At 38.2% G+C, this 20979-nt stretch overlaps 1 protein-coding gene across 3 annotated transcripts in view; it reads right to left on the bottom strand.

Annotated features, from left to right (window-relative positions):
* The window catches only part of LOC145300699 (uncharacterized), a 91385-nt gene that overhangs the window by 34767 nt on the left and 35639 nt on the right, over positions 1-20979 (bottom strand). The window contains exons 1-2 of one of the 3 annotated variants that reach the window (XM_080144507.1): positions 16588-16690; positions 9248-9582 (exon numbers count right to left, since the gene is read on the bottom strand). In XM_080144507.1, coding sequence (XP_080000633.1) covers positions 9248-9555 — 308 coding nt within the window. In that variant the 5' untranslated portion in view covers positions 9556-9582; positions 16588-16690. Of the gene's footprint in view, positions 1-9247; positions 9583-16334; positions 16471-16587; positions 16691-20979 lie in introns of those variants that run through there. The other 2 variants (XM_080144508.1, XM_080144509.1) reach the window with 2 other exon arrangements.

Raw genomic sequence — 20979 nt, 5'->3', positions numbered from 1 at the left:
ACAGACAGGCTGTACTCTGTTATCAGGTTTCTTACGGTCTCCAACCTCCATCTGATCATCATCTTGGTGGCTGCCTTAGTGCGCACCCTAGTATTGCCTGTTAGTGGTACGATATCCAGTGGTACACGCATAGCAAATCAGTGTGTATGCATAATTTCCTGACTTTCCACTGGAGTGCCAGTTTGATGCCTTTTATCACCGTATCGAGATCTGCCAGGTTGATATAAGCAACGTCATTCGCTGGTCACAACCAGCAGGCGTCCTCAATCACAGCCTCATTCTTCTCTAACAGCATACCAATCGCCAGAGAGCTTGCATCCACCCACACGTTCAGTTCGTCTCCCTGCATGCACCAGTTTCCTTTGGTGGGGTAATCCTGCTTTACCCTTGTGATGGTCTCCTCTCCATGCGAACCAACAGATTGTCTGCTGTTTCATCATCCCAGCCTTTAGCGACTGCGCTTACCCTCCTCTTTATGATGCCTGTTGCTGCACGAGTCCATCCACACACTGGTAGGTGGCCCACAAGTTTTCCACATAGGGAGAATACAGCTCGCCTTGTGAAGACATTGGGCATTTCAGGAACTGCAGTTCCGCGCCCCCACTTTAAGGTCCCTTGCTCCTGTTGAACGTTCAGGCCCAAGACACGGGCATCATCCTCCAAATGTTCTGGGTCTTTATAAATCAAACCAAAGTTGGCCAATTTGAACCTTACGTGTGATGATGACACAACGTCTTCATTCACATATGTCATCAAGGTACGCCGATGTCCCCTTTTTTATTGTTTCTTCCTGTGACAACACAGTGTTAATGATGGTCTTCATTATTTGGGGTGCCACATTCAGCCCCAAGCTTAGTCTGGTAAGGCAGTACCTCCTGCTGGCAAACATCATTGTCTGAATTCGCCACATCGTCTCGCTGATCCGGACCTGCAAGTATACTTTTCTTAGATCCAGCAGAGACACATTGGAACCTTGCTGGTGCCACTCTCATAGCTTGCTGGCACAAACATCAGCATCTACTCCAATAGTTTCTTCCCAGAACTGCTAGACTTTGGAACTCACTTCCGGGATTCTGCTTTCCCAACTGTACTGACATGCAGAAGTTCAAGTGTAACGCGAACAGACATCTTGCTACTCATCTCCTTTCATAATACCCCTGCAACTTATGTTTCCGATAGCAGTCCCTACTTCAAAGTGGCACTGTGCCTTGTTTGGGGTGAAAATTTAAATAAAAATAAAATCTGCCGTGAACGCATCAACATCCGTGTTTAGCCTCACCTTTGCTTTGTTGTGCTGAGAAACTGCCATCAGCAGGATCAGGCCTTTGGGAGGTTGAAGTTTCTCATAGGGGTAGGGTATTAACCAGCCATTATTAATCCATTCGCAGAATTCCTCTTTGTATGCAGGCCTCATTTGGTTGGGCACATGGTACTCGGCTACTTTATTCCGCAGTTTGGCTGGTTCCTTGTTTTTTCGACCACTTCCATAAGGCGGTCCAAGCCTTCTGTGGCTGGTCAAATTTAACAATAAAGTCTGGCTGGTTAATCTTCAGCACAGCGCATACTGAAGCCTTTTCCTGAAACTGCCCCCCCCCTCTCCGTCTGCATTATGTGAACACCACCTCGGGCTCGGATGGCATCATAGCCTAGAAGCAGGTCAAAGCTCAGCAGTTTTTGAGTGCCACCAGTACCCCAATGTTAGCCGAATTTCTAGTTCTTGTGCGAATGTTTAAAGTGCCCACCCCGCAACATGTTCGCGTCTCTCCACTGATGGTGGTCACCCTGACATTTAGAAGAATTGTATCTTTCAAATACGGCAGAGGTCCACGCACACTATGGTGCGATAGCATCCAGAATCGAGGAATGCTGAGCACAATGTCTCGTTGATATAGACCTGAATGGACGGAAGTGCCTCATCTAATTTCTGCTTGGGGAATAGGTCGACACTGGCACCTTGTTCCCGACCCTGTTTTCCGCACAATCCCGGGCCATATGACCAGTCTCATTACACTGGTCACAGTGAACAGCTGTCAGTCACCGCCGGCCATTGCAACTATAATACATGACTTCACCACGTGGGCTGGGCCCCGGGCATGGTCTGTCATTACTCGGTGTGGACTGTGCAACAGCGACTACCAGTTCTCTCATCTCATAGGTATTCTTCATCACGGTTCTGGCCTGATCTACGAGGTCATTAAAGGACAATGAAGCTATGTTTGAGCTAGCTTGCAGGAGTTGCTTTGCTCCGGTTGGGAGCCCTGCCAGATATTTGCATGCCAAGACTCACTCAGGCAGCCCACCAAACAACACTGTCAACTTTGTCAGCTCGGCCAGATACACATCAACAGTTTCATCTGAACATAAGGTTCTTGCCTCAAATTGCTCCCAAGCAGTGGCAGGGTTGATAGCAAACTTCTTGTATAGTGTTGCTTTGATCCTTTCATAATCCTGTTTTTCCTTAGGACTAAACTGTTGATACACAGTGAAAGCCCCGCCGGACAGTCGTAGAGGAATCACGTGTTCAATGCTCTTCACACTAGACAACAGGCGATGCAGTTCCACCTTCTCCACCTAGTCAAGTACCGGGGTTGAGCCATTGAATTCTGGTATTAATTTAAGGTCGAACTTGTCCCCCCCTCACCCCAAAATAGCTTGCAGTTAAATGGGCTGGTATTTTGAGAAGAAAAAAAAAAGAAACAAAAAAAAAACACAAAAGTTCACAGAATTTGTCACTGTATTTCCTCCTCACAACTTTCTCTCTTAACTTCCAGCACACGTTTCTCACCCTCACCTCTGCCAACAGGCATTTTATTAAAAAATTGACTGCATTTCATTTGCATGTATGTGCGGTGGACGGTGTGATCTTGTGCGATTCCATGAGACCACACCTTATAAAGCCATGGCCACCATCTTTAATTTTTCTCTCTCTTCCTCCCTCAGATCCCACCTGAAGTTAAGTCGTATAGCCACGTAATTCACACACATGTGGGTGCTTTCTTCTTTGATTATTACATTCAACTCTACAATTATTAAACTACAGTTTCTTCAAATGCAAAAATAACAAATTCTTATATTGCTCTCTCACAGAAAAAGATGCCCTGAAAGTAAAGTCACTTTCAAAAATGACTGCAACTGCAGCAAAAATGTTATAGAAAATACGAATGAGTCATATACTGAATGTGTTAGAACCAGAGTTGCAGAACAGAGGCTTAGTTATGATGAATTTTGAAAAATAATGAATAGGTTATTGAATAAATTTTCCAACCATCAATAATGGACCAGACGTAATGAGTTCAGCATCTGACAAAGCTAAACATTTTGCAAATAACTTTGCTTCAAATTCCACCCTTTGTGATTAGGGCCACTTTTCTTCACAATTTCTCCTTAAGACTGAAAATACTCTGAGCAACATCTATATATCTGTTCAGGATGTTGCCAAACTTATCAAGAACCTTGATAAGCAAGCGGTCCTGGCAAAATTCCAGTCATTGTGCTTAAGAATTTGCAGCCAGAACTAACTTTGGCTATAGTTGGGACCCCTCCCCCCATTTCCTCTCTATAAAAAAGCAAAAATAAAGAAAAATATGTATGTTGTATGTATCCATGAGAGAAAGAAAATATCATATACTAAAATCAGGTAAATTGATCAAGTAGTTATATTTTTATAAAGAAAAATCATTTTTAAGCAAATTTGAGTTTTTCCAATGCCCCACTACCCATATTAAAAATAGCTTTCTAAAATCTCACAAAAGTTTGAATTATTTAAAGTTATCTCCCTTGTTTCTTCAAACTGCTTTGAAGATCGTATCATGTGATTGTTGCTCATTGCTTAGCAATAAAATTCGATTTTTCTTATTTAAAAATAAAACCACTTGATAAATTTACATGATTTTTGGTGTACGATATTTTCTTTCCATTACGGGTACTTACGTCCTCCAGATTTTTCTTCATTTTTATTTTTTCATGGGAGTGGGCAAATTCTGGACAAGCACCCTAGCTTCTATTCTTAAGATGTTGTTCAATCATTGCTTAACAAAGAAATGTTTTCCATCTTCTTAGAAAAATTTGTCAGTCTGGCCAGTATTTAAAAATACAATACTGATTAGTTATAAGTTGTCTGAAACTAACTTGTCAATCACTTCAGCAAAAGCAATCCACTTAGTGACAAGCAATATAGATTTTGCCCTTTAAGATTAACAGCTGACCTGCTGACTGTAATATCATACAGGATCAGTAAATCTATCAAAAAGACTTAATTTCTACAATTATAGCCCTTAACATATGAGACAAAGAAACAGTAGCTTTCATGATTACAATGTTGATGGCTAGAATTCTAAAATTAATTTGAAATAATTATTTTTTAAAATGAATTAATCTGAAATCAATATTTATTATTTAGATCCTTCGATCTATTATTCTCATCTTAGTTATCTTATTCAGTGTTTTCTGTTGCCTTCAAATATATCTTTTCAAACTTAGCATCCTTTTAGTTGAACTTCACAATCAATAATTATAAATAGTAAAACATCAATAAGAAAATTATGTTTCTGAACTTTTGAGACAAGGATTAACAATTCTTATTATTTGGATTATTCGTACTACTGATCTCCTCTTGAGTGTAATTTTTACAATGTGTCAATCGATGTAACCTCCAAACTTCTTCAGGTGTATCTTACTTGTATCTCAAGGACTCATGGTGTAACGGATAAAGTACTAAGTAAATTCAGTTCTAAGTGACACTTTTCTGGATGTTGAAGGTTCAATCCTCAGTATGGGGGATACTAAAAATATATTTGTGAATTGCTTAAAACTTCTACCTGGACATAGTTGACAGTACTAGAGCATACTACCTCTGCGAATTAAACAAGTGAAGCATGCATGGTCCCCCGTGAGTGCACAGTGAATGAAGCAAGAAAAAAAAATGACTAAGTTCATGCAAAATCCGTTCTGTTACTTTTTTACTCATATCATGTTTAATGTTTGTGCACAATTTCAAAATATTCCAAAGCGTAGTTATTGAGAAAAGTGCAGACAGACAAACGGACAAGGATGAATTTAAAGGTCCACCCTCCTTTTGTTGGCAGACCAAAAATCCATATAGGTTTCCTAGTCTGATAGAAAGGTTCCTAAATTCTGCAAGATGCACTCGAAGAAGGTCAGAGGTCATAATGATTAAAACATTGTGTGAATAACACTCATGATGAGAACAGTAATCTGAATAATCCAAATATACAAATCAGTAAAAATAATTGCAATACAAGTAATGGTAAAAATAAATAATAGTAACTAGTGTGACTTGTCGAAATTCCACAGCGGATTCTTTCATATGTAATATACTGATGTTGGCATTCTGTGGATGTTCAGTGTAAACGGAGATGCTCCGATATTATTGTAGCTCTTTTGTTAAAACTGCAAACGTAGCCTGGTCGTAAATTATGCTTGAATATGATATTTTAATTCATGCAGATTTCATATACATCATTATAGAGTCAATTTTCTATCAATTCTTATATAGTATAGGGTTGTGATTACAAAAGTAAAAATATATATCCATATGACTTAAGTGCATCAGCTTGAATCAAAGCCGAAACCAAAACTTAAGTTTCTTCAGCTATAATCAAAACTTAAACCAAAACTTATGAAGAACTAGCATTGATACCCAGCGCTGCCAGGGTTAACACAAAGTTCGGTTTGGCCACACCTTCTATACTAAGAATATTGAGCAGTTTTTCATTATTATATGTCAACTCAATCGTTACCCCAACAAAAATTTTCAAAATAAAAGAACGAATGAAAACACGAAAATGTAATACCCTCTCCCCCCGAAAAAAGAAGAAGTATGTGACAAACTCTCCACCAGATATTTCGGCAGAAGGGATACGAAGAGAAGCTCTTCTCCGGATATTGAGCACCTTTTTATGACTATATTCCAGTTTAAACAAATTTCTTTTATGCTACCTCAGTCTAGAAAGATATGATTTTATGGTTAGTTGCAACGAAAACAAACTGTAAATAATTCAGTTTCAAAAATACCAAAGTAGAATTTGTGTTAACCGAAATACACGTTTTTATGTTATAAAAATGATGAGTCATGACTTATTGTGTTATTAAAAGAAAAAAAATTAGCAGTTACGATGTCAAAAAAATGTGAAGAAAAAAAATGGTAAAAAACGTAAATGAAAATTATTTTGTTTTTGTTTTAAATAAAGAATCGTAGTTGAACCACAGCGTTAATTGCAAAATCACAGAAATTATTTTATTTAAACTAATACAAAAAATAATGTTTAAAAGTTTTTAGTTTTAATATCCACCAAAAAAGAAAACAAAAACAAGAAGAACAAAGTTCGCACCCAGAGGAAATAACTCAAACCAGTTTATAAAAAAATCGATGTCAGTAAAAAGAAATTAAATTAAATATGTTATCAATATAAACCAAATTTAAATAATAAACTTAAATAGAACACTTAAAACAATTCTCTCACTATAAAGAATAACTAACATATCGCTATTTAATAAAATCGATTTTCCTTAATGTAATATGCAAATGACATCACCTCTTAATTGTATATTTTGAAAAAATCATACAATATATATAGGAATGAATGAAACATTATAATAATGGACCTTTTGTATATATTAATCAAATTGTGAACAAAGAAACAAATAGACAGGAATACGAATTTATATTTATAGATTCTAGGTAAAATTATTTATTACAAGAAATGGAAGATCGTAATAATTAAATGACAGTCACTCAGAAGAAAAAGATACAAGCATAACACAAAAAATAACACGCACACTATCATACTTATCTATAGATTCTATAATAATAAGTAGAAATATATGACATCTGGATATGATTAGGTTTAAGGCTCTCCAAATTGTCCTTACTGACACATGCTAATGGTTAAACATGTTTGTTAACAACAGTGACATGCAGAGAACTTTTGCAGGGAAGATGCTCAAGTGATGAGGCACAGACCGATAATACATTCCTCTGAAAAGAGCACTTTTAAAACAGGTGCTCAAGTGATGAGGCACAGACCGATAATACATTCCTCTGAAAAGGGCACTTTTAAAACAGGTGCTCAAGTGATGAGGCACAGACCGATAATACATTCCTCTGAAAAGGGCACTTTTAAAACAGGTGCTCAAGTGAAGAGGCATAGACCGATAATACATTCCTCTGAAAAGGGCACTTTTAAAACAGGTGCTCAAGTGATGAGGTACAGACCGATAATACATTCCTCTGAAAAGGGCACTTTTAAAACAGGTGCTCAAGTGATGAGGTACAGGCCGATAATACATTCCTCTGAAAAGGGCACTTTTAAAACAGGTGCTCAAGTGATGAGGTACAGACCGATAATACATTCCTCTGAAAAGGGCACTTTTAAAACAGGTGCTCAAGTGAAGAGGCATAGACCGATAATACATTCCTCTGAAAAGGGCACTTTTAAAACAGGTGCTCAAGTGATGAGGTACAGACCGATAATACATTCCTCTGAAAAGGGCACTTTTAAAACAGGTGCTCAAGTGATGAGGTACAGGCCGATAATACATTCCTCTGAAAAGGGCACTTTTAAAACAGGTGCTCAAGTGATGAGGTACAGACCGATAATACATTCCTCTGAAAAGGGCACTTTTAAAACAGGTATAAAAGGTGCAAGTGCTTCAGCACCCCTAGCAATCACCTTCTGCATCTTCCTGGTTAGCAATTAATTCTAAATCAGTTTAATGGTAAAAAGAAAAATAATAGTAATATTAGAGTAAATATGAATAGGTTTAAGGCCCCCAAAATTGTCCACATTGACATATAGTGTAATGGTTAAAAGTGTTTGTTTACAATCAGTTCTAAATCAGTTTTTTTAGAGGTTGGATGTTCAATTCTTACTACAAGCAATAATTATTCAGAATGACAATAACATTAATGGGATGAGATTAATCTACCCCAGTGGGTTAAATAAAGGGTTGAATTTAAAATTCTGAATTGGTTTCGAGTTCAACATAAAGATTCCCAAATTTGAAAAGATGCACCTGCAGAGGGTCAAAACTTATATTGGCTGCAACAATACTCAGAATAATCCAAACTATCAATCCTTATCTATATATATCTATAGAAGTGAGAATGTGTGTGTGAGGACACTTCTCAACCTTTATACTCAACGAATTATTGATCTACAGACCTTAAATTTTGTATATAGGGTATTCAGACATATGGAAAACTTTTTAATTGGTTTTCATCCGGAAAAAAGGGCTGCTAAGGAGTCAGAATTGAAAAATTGGTCTTTGCGGATCATCAGATTTTTATCTGTTTGTCAACTGTTTCATGAGGTTTGAAAACACTTTTTAAAGATCGTGGAAAGTTGGTCTAATGGTTATTGAACTTGACTCACTGTCTTTAGGTTTTGGTTTCGATCTCAGCTCAGTTATTTTCTTTTACTTACAAGTGAACTGTTTAGAAAAAAAAATAATAGTTGCATACACGTCTTAGTTTGTTTCCATTTTTTTACTTAATTTTTTGGTACTTCTGCAGTTTAAAGCCCGTTTTTCTGTGAGTCTCACTTGGCAATACCCGGTGAACAATGGAAACCATCAGATTATACCGAGTGAGCAAAAAGATATGCAAGGGAGCAGACGGTAAAAATTGGAGGAAAAACAAGAAAAGAAAGGGAAGGAAAGGGCATAGTATAAACACCCCAACCTCCCCATGTTAAGAATGGCTTTTGGAATAAATACTCCCAACCTCGAAAGCTGTTCTTAAGATGGGGAGGTTGGGGGTGTTCATTCCGAAAGATGTTCTTAATATGGGGAGGTTGGGGGTGTTTATACTATGCTGGGGCAGGGCATAAAAAAATACCAGTATAAATTTCCATACATAAACAAAGCAAAAAAATATTTGCTCACTAATTCAAAGAAACAAAACTTTTATTACCCCCCCCCCCAATAAAACAGTAAAATTTATGACTTCTATTCACGGTTTCTATTGTCCGCCAGGTGTTGCTGAGTGAGACTCGCGAAAAAACGGCCTTTAAACAGCAGAAGTACCAATTTTTTAAAAGGAATTTACCGTTACATTTAATACCGGGCAATGCCAGGTACATCTTGTCAAAAATAAAAATATGCGTCTTTCATAAATTTGTCAACCCTTTTTGGTTCTCCGATCTCCCAGTCAATGTAGTGCTTGCCCCCCCTCCCCTGTCCTAAACTATCTTTGCATTACTTTGTGTGTGTGTATTGTGCGTCTTACCATTTGCCATCATAGATTTGCTCGAATTCCTCCTGAGAGAGTCCGCTACGATGATCGATGCTGTCCAGGCTATGGTTGAACGTATACTTTTTCATCATGTTTTCTCTCTTCTTCCATCTTGATTCGTACGGCAGACTATAAGGCTCCGTTCTGAAAGCTAGTCCATCGCAATCCGTGTGAGTTGCCTGGCAAGTTTCTGCTTCTGACAACAGATTGGATCCAGTCACTTGTAACCCAAGAGAGACAAGCAGAAAGGAAGTCAGAAAACCCAGTACAAATCTTTCTGCCCTTGTTTCCATGGTGATCATTAAAATCTTGTCACACTTGACAATTTTCTGTCAGAAAAAGAAAATGTTTTAAATATTAAAATGACTGTCAACATAAAGAGAAATATTATTTCAAAATTAATGAAAAAGCACATAATTTGTATTTGGACTACTGCACTCATCTTAATTGTTATATTCACAATGTTTTGGCTGATATAACCTGCAGCCTTCTTCAATTGCATTTTTTTTCACTTAGGAATCTTATATATATTATAAAGATTAATGACAAAGTAAATTAAAATCTAAGGCGACTTATATCTTATTTAAAGAACACAAAAGTAATTTTAACAATAACCCTAACATTCACTTAATCTAACCAAATCTAAAATAGAAGGAATCAGTAAAACAATCCTTTCTAGAAGCAAATATAAAAGGCCTAGAATTAAACCAGCGGGTCAATATTTTTTTTATATTTTTTTTTAATTACATTTTCACCCCAAACAAGGCACATTGCCACTTTGGTGTAGGGTGTTACTATCAAGGGCAACAGCTACTGGGGTACTATGTAGGGAGTTGGGCAGCAAGATGTCGGTTCACGTTACACTTGAACTTCTGCAAGTCAGTACAGTTGGGAAAACAGGGACCTGGAATGGAATTCCAAAGTCTAGCGGTTCTGGGGAAGAAACTACTAGAGTAAAAGGCTCTTTTACATCTAGGGATCTCTACTGTGTGGGGGTGGGATTTAGCTGCCTGTCGGGTTTTTCGAGTGTGTTTACGTCATGGGACACAAGTGCTTGCAGTGTGTCAGAGCATTCACCATTAAAATACTTGTAGAACAGGCAGAGGGATGCAACATTTTGTCGATGGGACAGAAGCTGAAGCTTAGATGACAGTTCAGGACCTATCAGATTGGCGACTCTCTTTTGAACCTTGTCTACGAGCGAGAGACTAGTAGCAGATGCATCAGCCTTGGTGGCCTTATAGAGGTACAGGATACTTTCGGGTGTTAGTAGTTTTCTAGCACGGTAGAGGGAGCCTACCTTCTTCGCAGCAGTCCTGGCAATGCTTTCAATATAATTGTTCCAACACATGTTTCCCGTGAACCGCCAAGGAGTTTGAAAGATGTACTTTCAGATAAAGAGTCATTGGCCATTGCTATTGGTAGTAGAGAAGATTTCTTGTAATTATTGAAGGAAACAAGTTTAGTCTTGGCAGCATTGAATGTGACCATCCATTTTTGTCCCCATTCCACTACAGATTGGAGGTCATCCTCTAGTGTTTCTGTCATTTCTTTAGATATGTGTTCATTTGTTTTCCTGTCGTGTCTGTTATAGAGAGTGGTGTCATCAGCATATATACCCATTTCAGAGGCAATTTTGTCGAAAAGTTCATTTATGAATATTAGGAATAATAGAGGTTCAAGGATAGACCCATAAGGCACTCCTGCATTTATATCATATTGTTTAGATGTACGACAATCGAGGACAACCTGGATTTTTCTCTTATCTAAGAAGGGTTTAATTATGTTAAGTATTCTTCCAGTAATACCGTATGATCTAATTTTCCTGAGGACACCCTCATGCCATACCCTGTCAAAAGCCTTAGATATATCTAGAGCTACTGCTCTACCCTCCCCCACTTTGTCCAGTGAATGGTATATATGTTCAGAGATTACAGTTAGGATGTCTGCTGTGGAACGGGCTTGTCTAAATCCATATTGTTGGTTAGTCAGAAGTTTAGCATCTGTAAGGTGATGGACTAGAGCTTGGTTAATTATGGACTCAAATATTTTGGCAAAAAGTGGGAGGAGGCTAATGGGGTGATAATTTACTGGGTCAGTTCTTTCGCCAGAATTCTTGAAGACTGGTACCACAGAAACAGTTTTCCAGCAGTCCTGAAAGCAAGATTCATTAAAGCATTTGTTGCAGAGTTTGGAGAGAACTGGAGCTACTTCGGTGGAGCACTTTTTTAATAGCCGGGATTAGATCGGGTCCACATGCTTTTGAAGTGTCAAGGTTTTTTACTTGCTGAGATATATACCAATATCATTGGCATGCATCTGAGCAGGGGTGATTTCTAGATTGTCTAGCATGGCGTCTGTCCACAAAGGAAAGTCAGGGAGGAGTTTGAGGTCCAGTGTGGAGTTTGAGGCAAACCGACTGGCAAGCATGTTAGCCTTCTAGGTTGTTGAGCAAACAACCTTGTGATTGTTGGTTAGTGGGCGAATTGTTGATTGCCCATTATTTACTACACTGTTAATTTTATTTTTATTTCGGACTATTAGTCTCATCTTTATTAGTTGTTCTTTTTGGATCTTTTTATTGGTTCACAACGTTTCGGCCAACTTCCTCTGGCCTTCGTCAGGTGGTAACCGCGACGGATAGGAACTTTGAATCTCCTAACTGCATTCTCAGCCATCACTGCCATCCGTAGTTGTTGTCGTCTCACCACATTTTTGACCAATTACCTCTGGCACGCTTTGGGTGGGATTGAAACCGCTATCTTCAGACAATGTTCATCTGGAACCGTAGAGATTCAACGTCTCTATCAACTGCGCCACGGGCCCCGAAGGGCGATCAAGGTTGGATTCTTTGATCTTATAAATCCACGTTTATTTATTATCTGATCTTTCCATAGTCAGGTCCGTACCGATTGGTATATATATATATTATTCCTTAATTGGAATTCATTTTTTTGAGATGAGCATTATATGTTAATTTTATTTTTATTTCGGACTATTTTTTTTTTTTTTAATTCAATTTTCACCCCAAACAAGGCACAGTGCCACTTTGAAGCAGGGGGTTACTATTAGGGAATTAATTAGTGGGGTTATTATGAAGGGAGAAGAGTAGAAAGATGTTTGTTAACATTACACTTGAACTTCTGCATATCATTGCAGTTGGGAAAGCAGAATCCCGGAAGGGAGTTCCAAAGACCCGCAGTTCTGGGGAAGAAACTATTGGAGTAAAAGGCTTTCTTGCACCTAGGGATCTCTACTGTAAAGGGATGAGACTTAGTAGCTTGTCGGGTTTGTCGGGGGTAGTTACGTCGGGGAGGTACAAGTGTTTGCAGTTCGTCAGAGCATTCACCATTAAAGTATTTGTAGAACAGGCAGAGGGATGCAACATCTCGTCGATGGGACAGAGGTTGAAGCCTAGATGACAGTTCAGGACCTATCAGGTTGGCGACTCTTTTTTGAACCCTGTCCAGGAGTGAGAGACAAGCAGCAGATGCACCAGCCCAGATGTGACAACAGTACTCCATACATGGGCGAATGGTTGCCTTATAGAGGTATAGGATACTGGCAGGCGTAAGTAGTTTTCTAGCACGGTAGAGGGAGCCAACCTTCCTTGCAGCAGCCTTGGCAATGCTCTCAATGTATCTATTCCAGTTCATATTCTCTGTAAACGTTAGGCCAAGGAGTTTAAAAGAAGTACTTTCAGGCAATGTGTTCTTGGCCATTGCTATTGGTGGTAGAGAAGGTTTCTTGTAGTTATTGAAGGAAACAAGCTTAGTCTTAGCAGCATTGAATGTGACCAACCATTTTTGTCCCCATTCCACTACGGATTGGAGGTCATCCTCTAGTGTTTCTGCCATTTCCTTGGATATGTGTTCATTTGTTTTCCCCTCATATCTGTTATAGAGAGTGGTGTCATCGGCAAATATACCCATCTCCGAAACAATATTATCAGGGAGGTCGTTTATGAATATCAGGAATAATAGAGGTCCAAGGATAGACCCCTGAGGTACTCCCGCATTTATGTCATATTGTTTGGATGTGCGTCCGTCGAGGACAACTTTGATTTTTCTATTACTTAAGAAGGATTTAATTACATTATGAATTCTTCCAGTGATTCCATATGATCTAATTTTCCTTAGAAGACCATCGTGCCATACCCTGTCAAAAGCCTTAGATATATCAAGGGCCACCGCTCTACCCTCCCCTGTTTTATCCAATGAACGGTATATACGTTCAGAAACTACAGTTAAGATATCTGCTGTTGAACGGGCTTGCCTGAATCCATATTGTTTGTCAGTCAGGAGTTTAGCAGCTGTTAGGTGCTGGACTAGGGCTTAGTTGTTGTTTTTGGATCTTTTTATTGGTTCACAACGTTTCATAAAATTAACATATAATGCTCATTTCAAAAAAATGAATTCCAATTAAGGAATAATATATATATTTACTACACTGTTGTAGATTTTTGTTCCTAATTTGTGTGCTTCGGTGCGTTTTTTGGTGGTTTCAGTAAATTCTCTCTTAGCTGTCGCTATTTCTTTCTTACAATTATTTCTGGCTTCTATATACTTCTGTCTGTTTGAACTGGACTTATGTCGGTTAAATCTGTGGTACGCATGCTGCCTTTGAGCAATGGCAGTTGCACAAGTAGAAGTAAACCATTGGGGAAAGTGGGGCTTACTATAAAATATCAATATTGCCAAAACAATCATTTGATTTAAGGATATTGAAAATAAATGTACTTCCCTACAACTTAATATCATGAATCCATCCACATCCAAAGAACTCTTCAACATTGCCCTAGAATTTGCTGAGATATATACCAATATCATTGGCATGCATTCATAGTTCCAAAGTTCAATACAGAAAAGAAGCAGAAGAGAAAGCTTTGAGTTTTGTAAGAATTTAAATCATTATCAGGATAGTGAATCCTTTTGTGGCTGGAAATACCAATTTAGCTCTGAATAGTCGGGGGCATTGGTCACATTGTATTATGGAGGTGGTTGGGGTTGGTTGGCTCTAAGGGCCCTTTGTTGCCATTTGGTTATTAGATTGGCTAATTTATTTTCTTTGAATTGGCTTTTACCCACTTTGACTCTGTTCTTCCATTCATGTTGGTTGTTTGAAGAGGCTTCAAAGGTGTTTGGATCTATATTGGCCTCACCTAGAGATTTCTTCAGCTGGTCTTTGAATCTAAGTAGTATGCGGTCTTGGGGTTGATTTCCCACATTTAGTTTACTTAAGAGCACTCGTTTTGGCAGTCTAGCGTCCTCCATGCAAGCCACATGACAAGACCAGCTCAGTCGGTATATGCAAATATATCCAAGAATGAAATCCACATCATTAAAAAATGTAGAAGATCAGCTTTAATTAAAAAATGGAAAAAAAAAAAACAATTCTGAATTCATGCAAAAAACAAACAAAAAACAACTAAATCTGTCAGTTTATGTATAATTTAGGATAGATTAAGGCCATCGTATGTGACATTTTGAAGGCATTTGACAGAGTGTTGCATTTTAGTCTTCTACACAAACCTTAGGGTTGTGATATATGTTTTCTTTCTGATCAAAGCTTGCTAATAACACTGGATGGTGTCTTTTTAATTCTCTTTTCCTATCAAGGCTGGTTTTCCTCAGAGCTCTATTCTGGGTGTAACACTGTTTCTTCTCAATATCAATGATCTACCAGAGAATATTATTTAGTAGATTATGAGGTGCCTTCAATAAGTTTCCAGACTTTTTGTACAGGCATTAAAAATTGTTGTAGACTCTTGAAAATTCAGTATATTATTGCTATACATCTTATGAGATGACCAACCAATTTTAATGATTTCAGGTTCAAATGAACAGCTACAGCAGGAATTGGAATACACCCTACTAAAACTTGATTGTCACAGCTGGTGAATTTCGCAGATGAGGAGAAGGACGCCAGAGGGAATAACCCTGGCGCCCTTCTCCTCATCTGCGAAATAATCAAGATGGCCGCGACTCAATCGATCTCATTAAAGTTGCCTCTGTAAAAAAAAAAAAAAAAAAAAAATTACTTGATAAAATGAAGTAATTTTTTTTTGTATGATAACTTTATTTCATGCAATATAATTTTTTTATGATAACTTTATTCCATACAATATAATTTTTTTTTTTTTTCTTTTTTTTGCAATATTTTCATTTTTTTTAATGTCTTGATTAAACTAAACACGTACCAATTTAATCATGGCGGACAAAAACATTACGACTCGCTTATTCGTAAAACTTGATTTTCTTGTATAAAAAATAAACAATTTGATAAAATTACGTATTTTTTAAAATATTTCATCTTTGTTCCGTGACTGGTATGTACATCTTACAGACTTTTTTGTATTTTCTTTACTTTTGATTGCTGCCATAAGTGCCAATCTGAATAAGCACCGAAACCAATCTGTCGACTCTAAGCATCTGTTTACTTGCCTCCCCACGAGGGCAAGGTCGGTTTTTAATGTGGGGAAAATCTAAATCTCCCAAAAGGGATAGGAGCAAAAATAAAAATTATCTCAGTCACGAAGGATCTCTTCTTCACTGACCGAGGACAGAAAAGGTGAAGTAAGTGTACCTATTTACTATGCCTCCCCACGGGACAGAGTTAGACACCAGGGTCGTTTTTTAACGTGGAGAAAAGGTACAAAAATAAAAAATTGTCTCGGTCGTGAAGGAAGGACTGATCCTCCACCGAAAGAGAACAAGAATTGGAAGTGCAGCATCTGAAGAACATATACTACACTTTGATCTTGACCAAAAGTGTAGCATCAGAACAAATACTAAACTGTGATCTTGTCCCGAAGGCCGACTTTAAGCAACAAAAAGAAAATAAAACTAATGAATCATTGACGTTTTGGTGACGTGAAAACGGTGTAACTTTACAAACTGTCACTTTTAATCGTGCAAGGGTTAGAGGCTATCTCTACAGCCTAAACTGCATATCTGCCGTTTTGTTAACTATTCTTTACTTTCATATAACAATAATATAATATTAAACAAAAGATACCGTAAAAATTTAATTTGCAAAATTTTATCTAAAAGAATACACGGTCCGTATACTGCACAAGTACCTTCTTGTGTGTTGCCAACCGGTTAGTGCTTCTTAGGTTAATGAAAAAACTTTTGTTTGTTTTTGGCGTTTTTACCAATTATTTTTGTGAGAATTTAAAAGCAAAACAAACCGGGTGTGTAAACAGAGCTTAAACCGAAACTGTTTTATGAGTCTTGAACAATATCTTATACTGTTATGAAATAGATACGTAATTTTTCAGTAGTAGATCATACGATAGCTGACAAGATGTGTAGTTAGTAAAACTAACTTACCTAAAATAAAAATTGGCATTTTAAATACTTCAATTTGTGAGAGAAAGCAAAAGACGACGCCATTTTTTTTTTTTTTTTTAAGCAGCCGAATATTCAAGATTATCTCCCTTGTTTTTCAATCACTGATTATTTCCCTTTCTTCGAAATTTTCCTTCACATATCGACAAAAAGAAAACCTAAAACAAAAAGTTAGATACACAACTTACCAAATCTTTGGAATTATGATCAATTTGTAGCGTTTTTTTTTTTTCGCATTTAGGAGGCAGTTACCTACTTTATTACCTCCTCTTTTCGAGTTTATTGTCTGAAGAAGGTATTTTTGTTCCTATCCAGAATGCCTTTTTTACAGAGCTGAATTTTCCTCTATTCCTACTTACCTTCCCTTACGCTGCAGTCACATCCTTTGGAACCAAGCGGCCGCCTTGCGAAGACTGGATGGCTGAGAATGCAGAAATCTTAGAACCTCTACTACTGCCCAAAAACGATGCTCACAAGAACTATGTGAGCAGGCCGACATGCAGCACCCTGTCCAAGCTGAAAGAGGCTCGCAGTCAATTCCAGAAAGCTGCTCGGCACTGTGCAAACAACTACTGGAACAACCTGTGCAACGAAATCCAGACTGCTGCTGACTGCGGTAAACTATGTGTGATGTACCGTGGACTCCGCAAGGCAACTGGACTGAGCACAAAGAAAGTTTGCCCTTTAAAATCTACTACAGGGGAGCTCATCACTGATCCTATGAAACAGCTTGAACGCTGGGTGGAGCACTACTCTGTACTATATGGCGAACCACGCAACATCACAGTCACAGCTTTAAGTTTCACTCCGAACTTTAACACCCTAGTCGAACTGGACAACATTCCAACTATGTCAGAACTCGAAGTAGCTCTCCAACACACGAATGTAGGGAAGGCCTCAGGTACCGATGAGATTCCAGCAGATCTGCTCAAGTGCGATAAGTTCCTGCTCCCGCACTTGTACGACCTCCTCTGCACCAGTTGGCGCAACGGAAAATTTCCAATAGCTATGAAAGATGCTAAAATTGTCACTTTATTCAAGAAAGGAGACAAAGGAGATTGCAATAACTACCGTGGTATATCTTCATTCAGCGTCACCGATAAAGTCTTTGCCAGAGTGCTCCTTCCAAGGCTCCAGCAGATTGCAAACCGCGTTTATCCAGAATCGCAATGCAGTTTCCGCAGTGGGCACTCAACCACGAACATAATATTTTCAGTGCGTCAAATCCAGGAAAAATGCAGAGAACAACGTAGACCTCTCCATATCGCATTTGTGGACCTCACAAAAGCTTTTGACATGGTCAGTAGAGATAGTCTGTTTGCCATCCTACAAAAGTTAGGCTGTTCACCAACTCTTCTTAGTTTGATAAGATCACTCCATGATAACATGACAGCCGCAGTCTTCTTCGAGGGTGACATGTCTGACAACTTCCTCATGTGCAGTGGAGTCAAGCAAGGTTGTGTGTTGGCTCCCACACTGTTTGGCATCTTCTTCTCAGTTCTTCTGCACCACGCTTTTGGAAATCACGAGGACGAAGACAGTGTGTTCCTTCATACTCGCTCTGATGGAGAACTTTTTAACTTGGCTCGCCTACTCGCCAAAACCAAAATTCAAAAAGTCCTAATAGTTGAGCTGCTGTTTGCAGACGATGCTGCATTGGTCTTGCACTCCGCAAGTGGACTCCAGCGGCTGCTTGACAAACTGAGTGCTGCTTGTGCGGAGTTCGCACTGGTAATAAGTGTGAAGAAGACAGTTGTGATGGTGACGCATCACCAATCACCATCAATGGCCACGAACTAGAGATTGTCAAGAACTTTGCGTATCTTAGATCCAACATCAACAAGGGAGTATCCATTGAACAGGAGCTACAAACGCGCATAGGTAGAGCAGCGTCTATTTTCAACCGACTACGTGAAAGAGCATGGTTCAATAAATACCTCACTTCTCGCACAAAATGCCGCATCTACGAATGCTGTGTTCTGAGTACCCTACTGCATGGAGCAGAGACTTGGACCACGCATGCTCGTCACGAGAAAAGACTGAACGTCTACCATCTCCGATGCTTGCGACATATCATAGGCATCAATTGGTGGGATAGAATCACCAATGAAAAGGTTCATGACGGCAGCTGCTCCTTGTTCCAGACACTCAAGATACGATGATCGCGCTGGCTTGGACACCTGCGCAGAATGCCCAATGGCCGTCTCCCTAAGGATATCCTCTACAGCAAACTGACAAATGTGCTTTAAAGACATAGCCAAATGGTATCCGATCGCTCTTGGCATCGATGTGAATGTGTGGGAGGAGCTAGCCGAAGATAGACCAGCATGGAGGCGTGCCTTGAGTAAGGGTGGTGAAGGACTTGAGAACCTTTGGTTCGAGAGGCTGGCGCAGAGAAGACAAAACTAGTGACTACGTTTACTGTTGCTTGCATTAATCTTTCATAGATTGTGCCATTATTATTATTACTTACCTTCCCAGGAAAGGAAAAGTTAGACACAAGGTTGATTTTTAATGTGTGAAGCGACCTGTTATCGGTGTTGAAGATAAAGTGGCAACAAGTCACTTACAAATATTTCTTGGAAAAATAAATAAAAAATACCGTCAGATTGGCGTAAAAAAATAATGATGTAGATTTATTTATCGGAGAGTTACATGGAGTAGAAGTTTATTATCTAGTGAGTTCTTAGGGTAGAAATCCTTCTGACTGAGGAAATTGTTTTTTTTTATAGCTGGTTTAAGGAGTAAAGTTTATTAAAAAGAGGAGCTCATAGAATAGTTAAAATCCACATGGGTTCATGGTAAGAGCATGTGTTGAAAACACATGTTTTTTTAAAATAAGAGTTCATGGGAGTAGCTAAAAGTTTGTTCGTTACGAATTGTAACAAGAAAATGCCGCGGGGCTTTCCTTACATTAGCTGTAAGCTTTGCCATTTTTTTAGGGTCCTTTTTCTGGGCGTCTTAGTCCTGGAGAATTACATATTTTGTACACACGTGGTGAAGGCTTTGCTTAGTGCCGCGAAGGGAAAACCCGTCCTACCATGTCGAACTCTAGCCTTCTAAAGAGGAAGGTAGAAGTCCCTTATTTCCTGTCACATGATTTTTTTTGAGAACCGGAAACGGTGACTTCTAAAAAATGTTCCTTGTCAAGTTTGGTTCCGGCGTAGTTGTTACATGTGAGAAAAATTTAGCTTCTCCCAAAAAGGATACTCTAGATGGGAACAAAAATTAAAATTGCCTCCGTCTAGAAAGAATTTTCCTTCACTACCTGAAGACAGTATAGTGTAAGTTTAGTATCAGAACAGAGACTACACTTTCTTCTTGAACTTGTGTTTAACCATACATGTTTGCTTATGATTAATTTGAAAATTAATTTGTTTTCTAGGCGTAAACAAATAGTCTGAACGATAGTTTTGTAACGGCTAAATTATGAAGTGATCCCTATGAACGTTTGGATTTGCTTTCTTCCTCACTTCTTAAAGCAAGTAAGTTGTCACAGGAACGTGTTAATTCAAAGTATTTTCAACCAATTAAAATCGTCCCGTTACTTAAACACTGATATCACACAACACTAATATAGTAGTCATTAACACTCCTAAGTACACACTTTAAGCGTAATACGCAAAAATTAATCATTTATGTACATTAAAAAAATTCTTAACAATACTCGTATCCTGAAAATTGATTTGACAGCCAATCCACGACATTGACTTCTGGAAATAAAGAAATAAATAAAAAATAAATACATACATATTGGCTGTTCAAGAATTAGAATTATTTGGTAAAATTGATAAATTATAGTTACCTCCCCTAAAATCTGAGAACTCTTCACAATTAAAAGATAGTACAAAACTGCATTATTCAATAAATTTTATTTGTACTTGTAATTATTTTTTACCTTGATCATTTCTCATAATATTTGGAATTTTTCCTAATGCCAGCATGACACATAAGTATGTACTAGTTTTCTTTATTTAAAAGGCATTATTTGGATTTTTTTTAGACATCTATAATATAAATCTCACCTGTCTATTTAAATGTATGTATGTATGTATGTATGTATGTATGTATGTATGTATGTATGTATGTATGTATGTATGTATGTGTGTATGTATGTATGCATAGCAAAAACTTTCAACAGAGATGACAGATCCTGACAAGATTGGTGATTTTGAAGCTCGACGTCTCAGACGACAAATATCGAAAAATTGGCCAAAAACATTAATTCCTTAACCCTAAACTTGGCTGTTTTGTATAAGGAGGGGAGTCGATATTTTTCACCAACATTTTAGCAAGTCATTGCCATCATTGGATTTAGTTTGTTCAATTTCAACACTTTTGATTTCCAGTCGTGTGATGGAGACATCAGCTAAG

Source organism: Euprymna scolopes, chromosome 2, assembly GCF_053919585.1.
Source record: "Euprymna scolopes isolate OS-2025 chromosome 2, ASM5391958v1, whole genome shotgun sequence".
NCBI classification, from domain to species: Eukaryota; Metazoa; Mollusca; class Cephalopoda; order Sepiida; family Sepiolidae; genus Euprymna; species Euprymna scolopes.
Note: the sequence above shows the minus strand (reverse complement) of the source record. Positions and strands in the feature narration are given on the sequence as shown.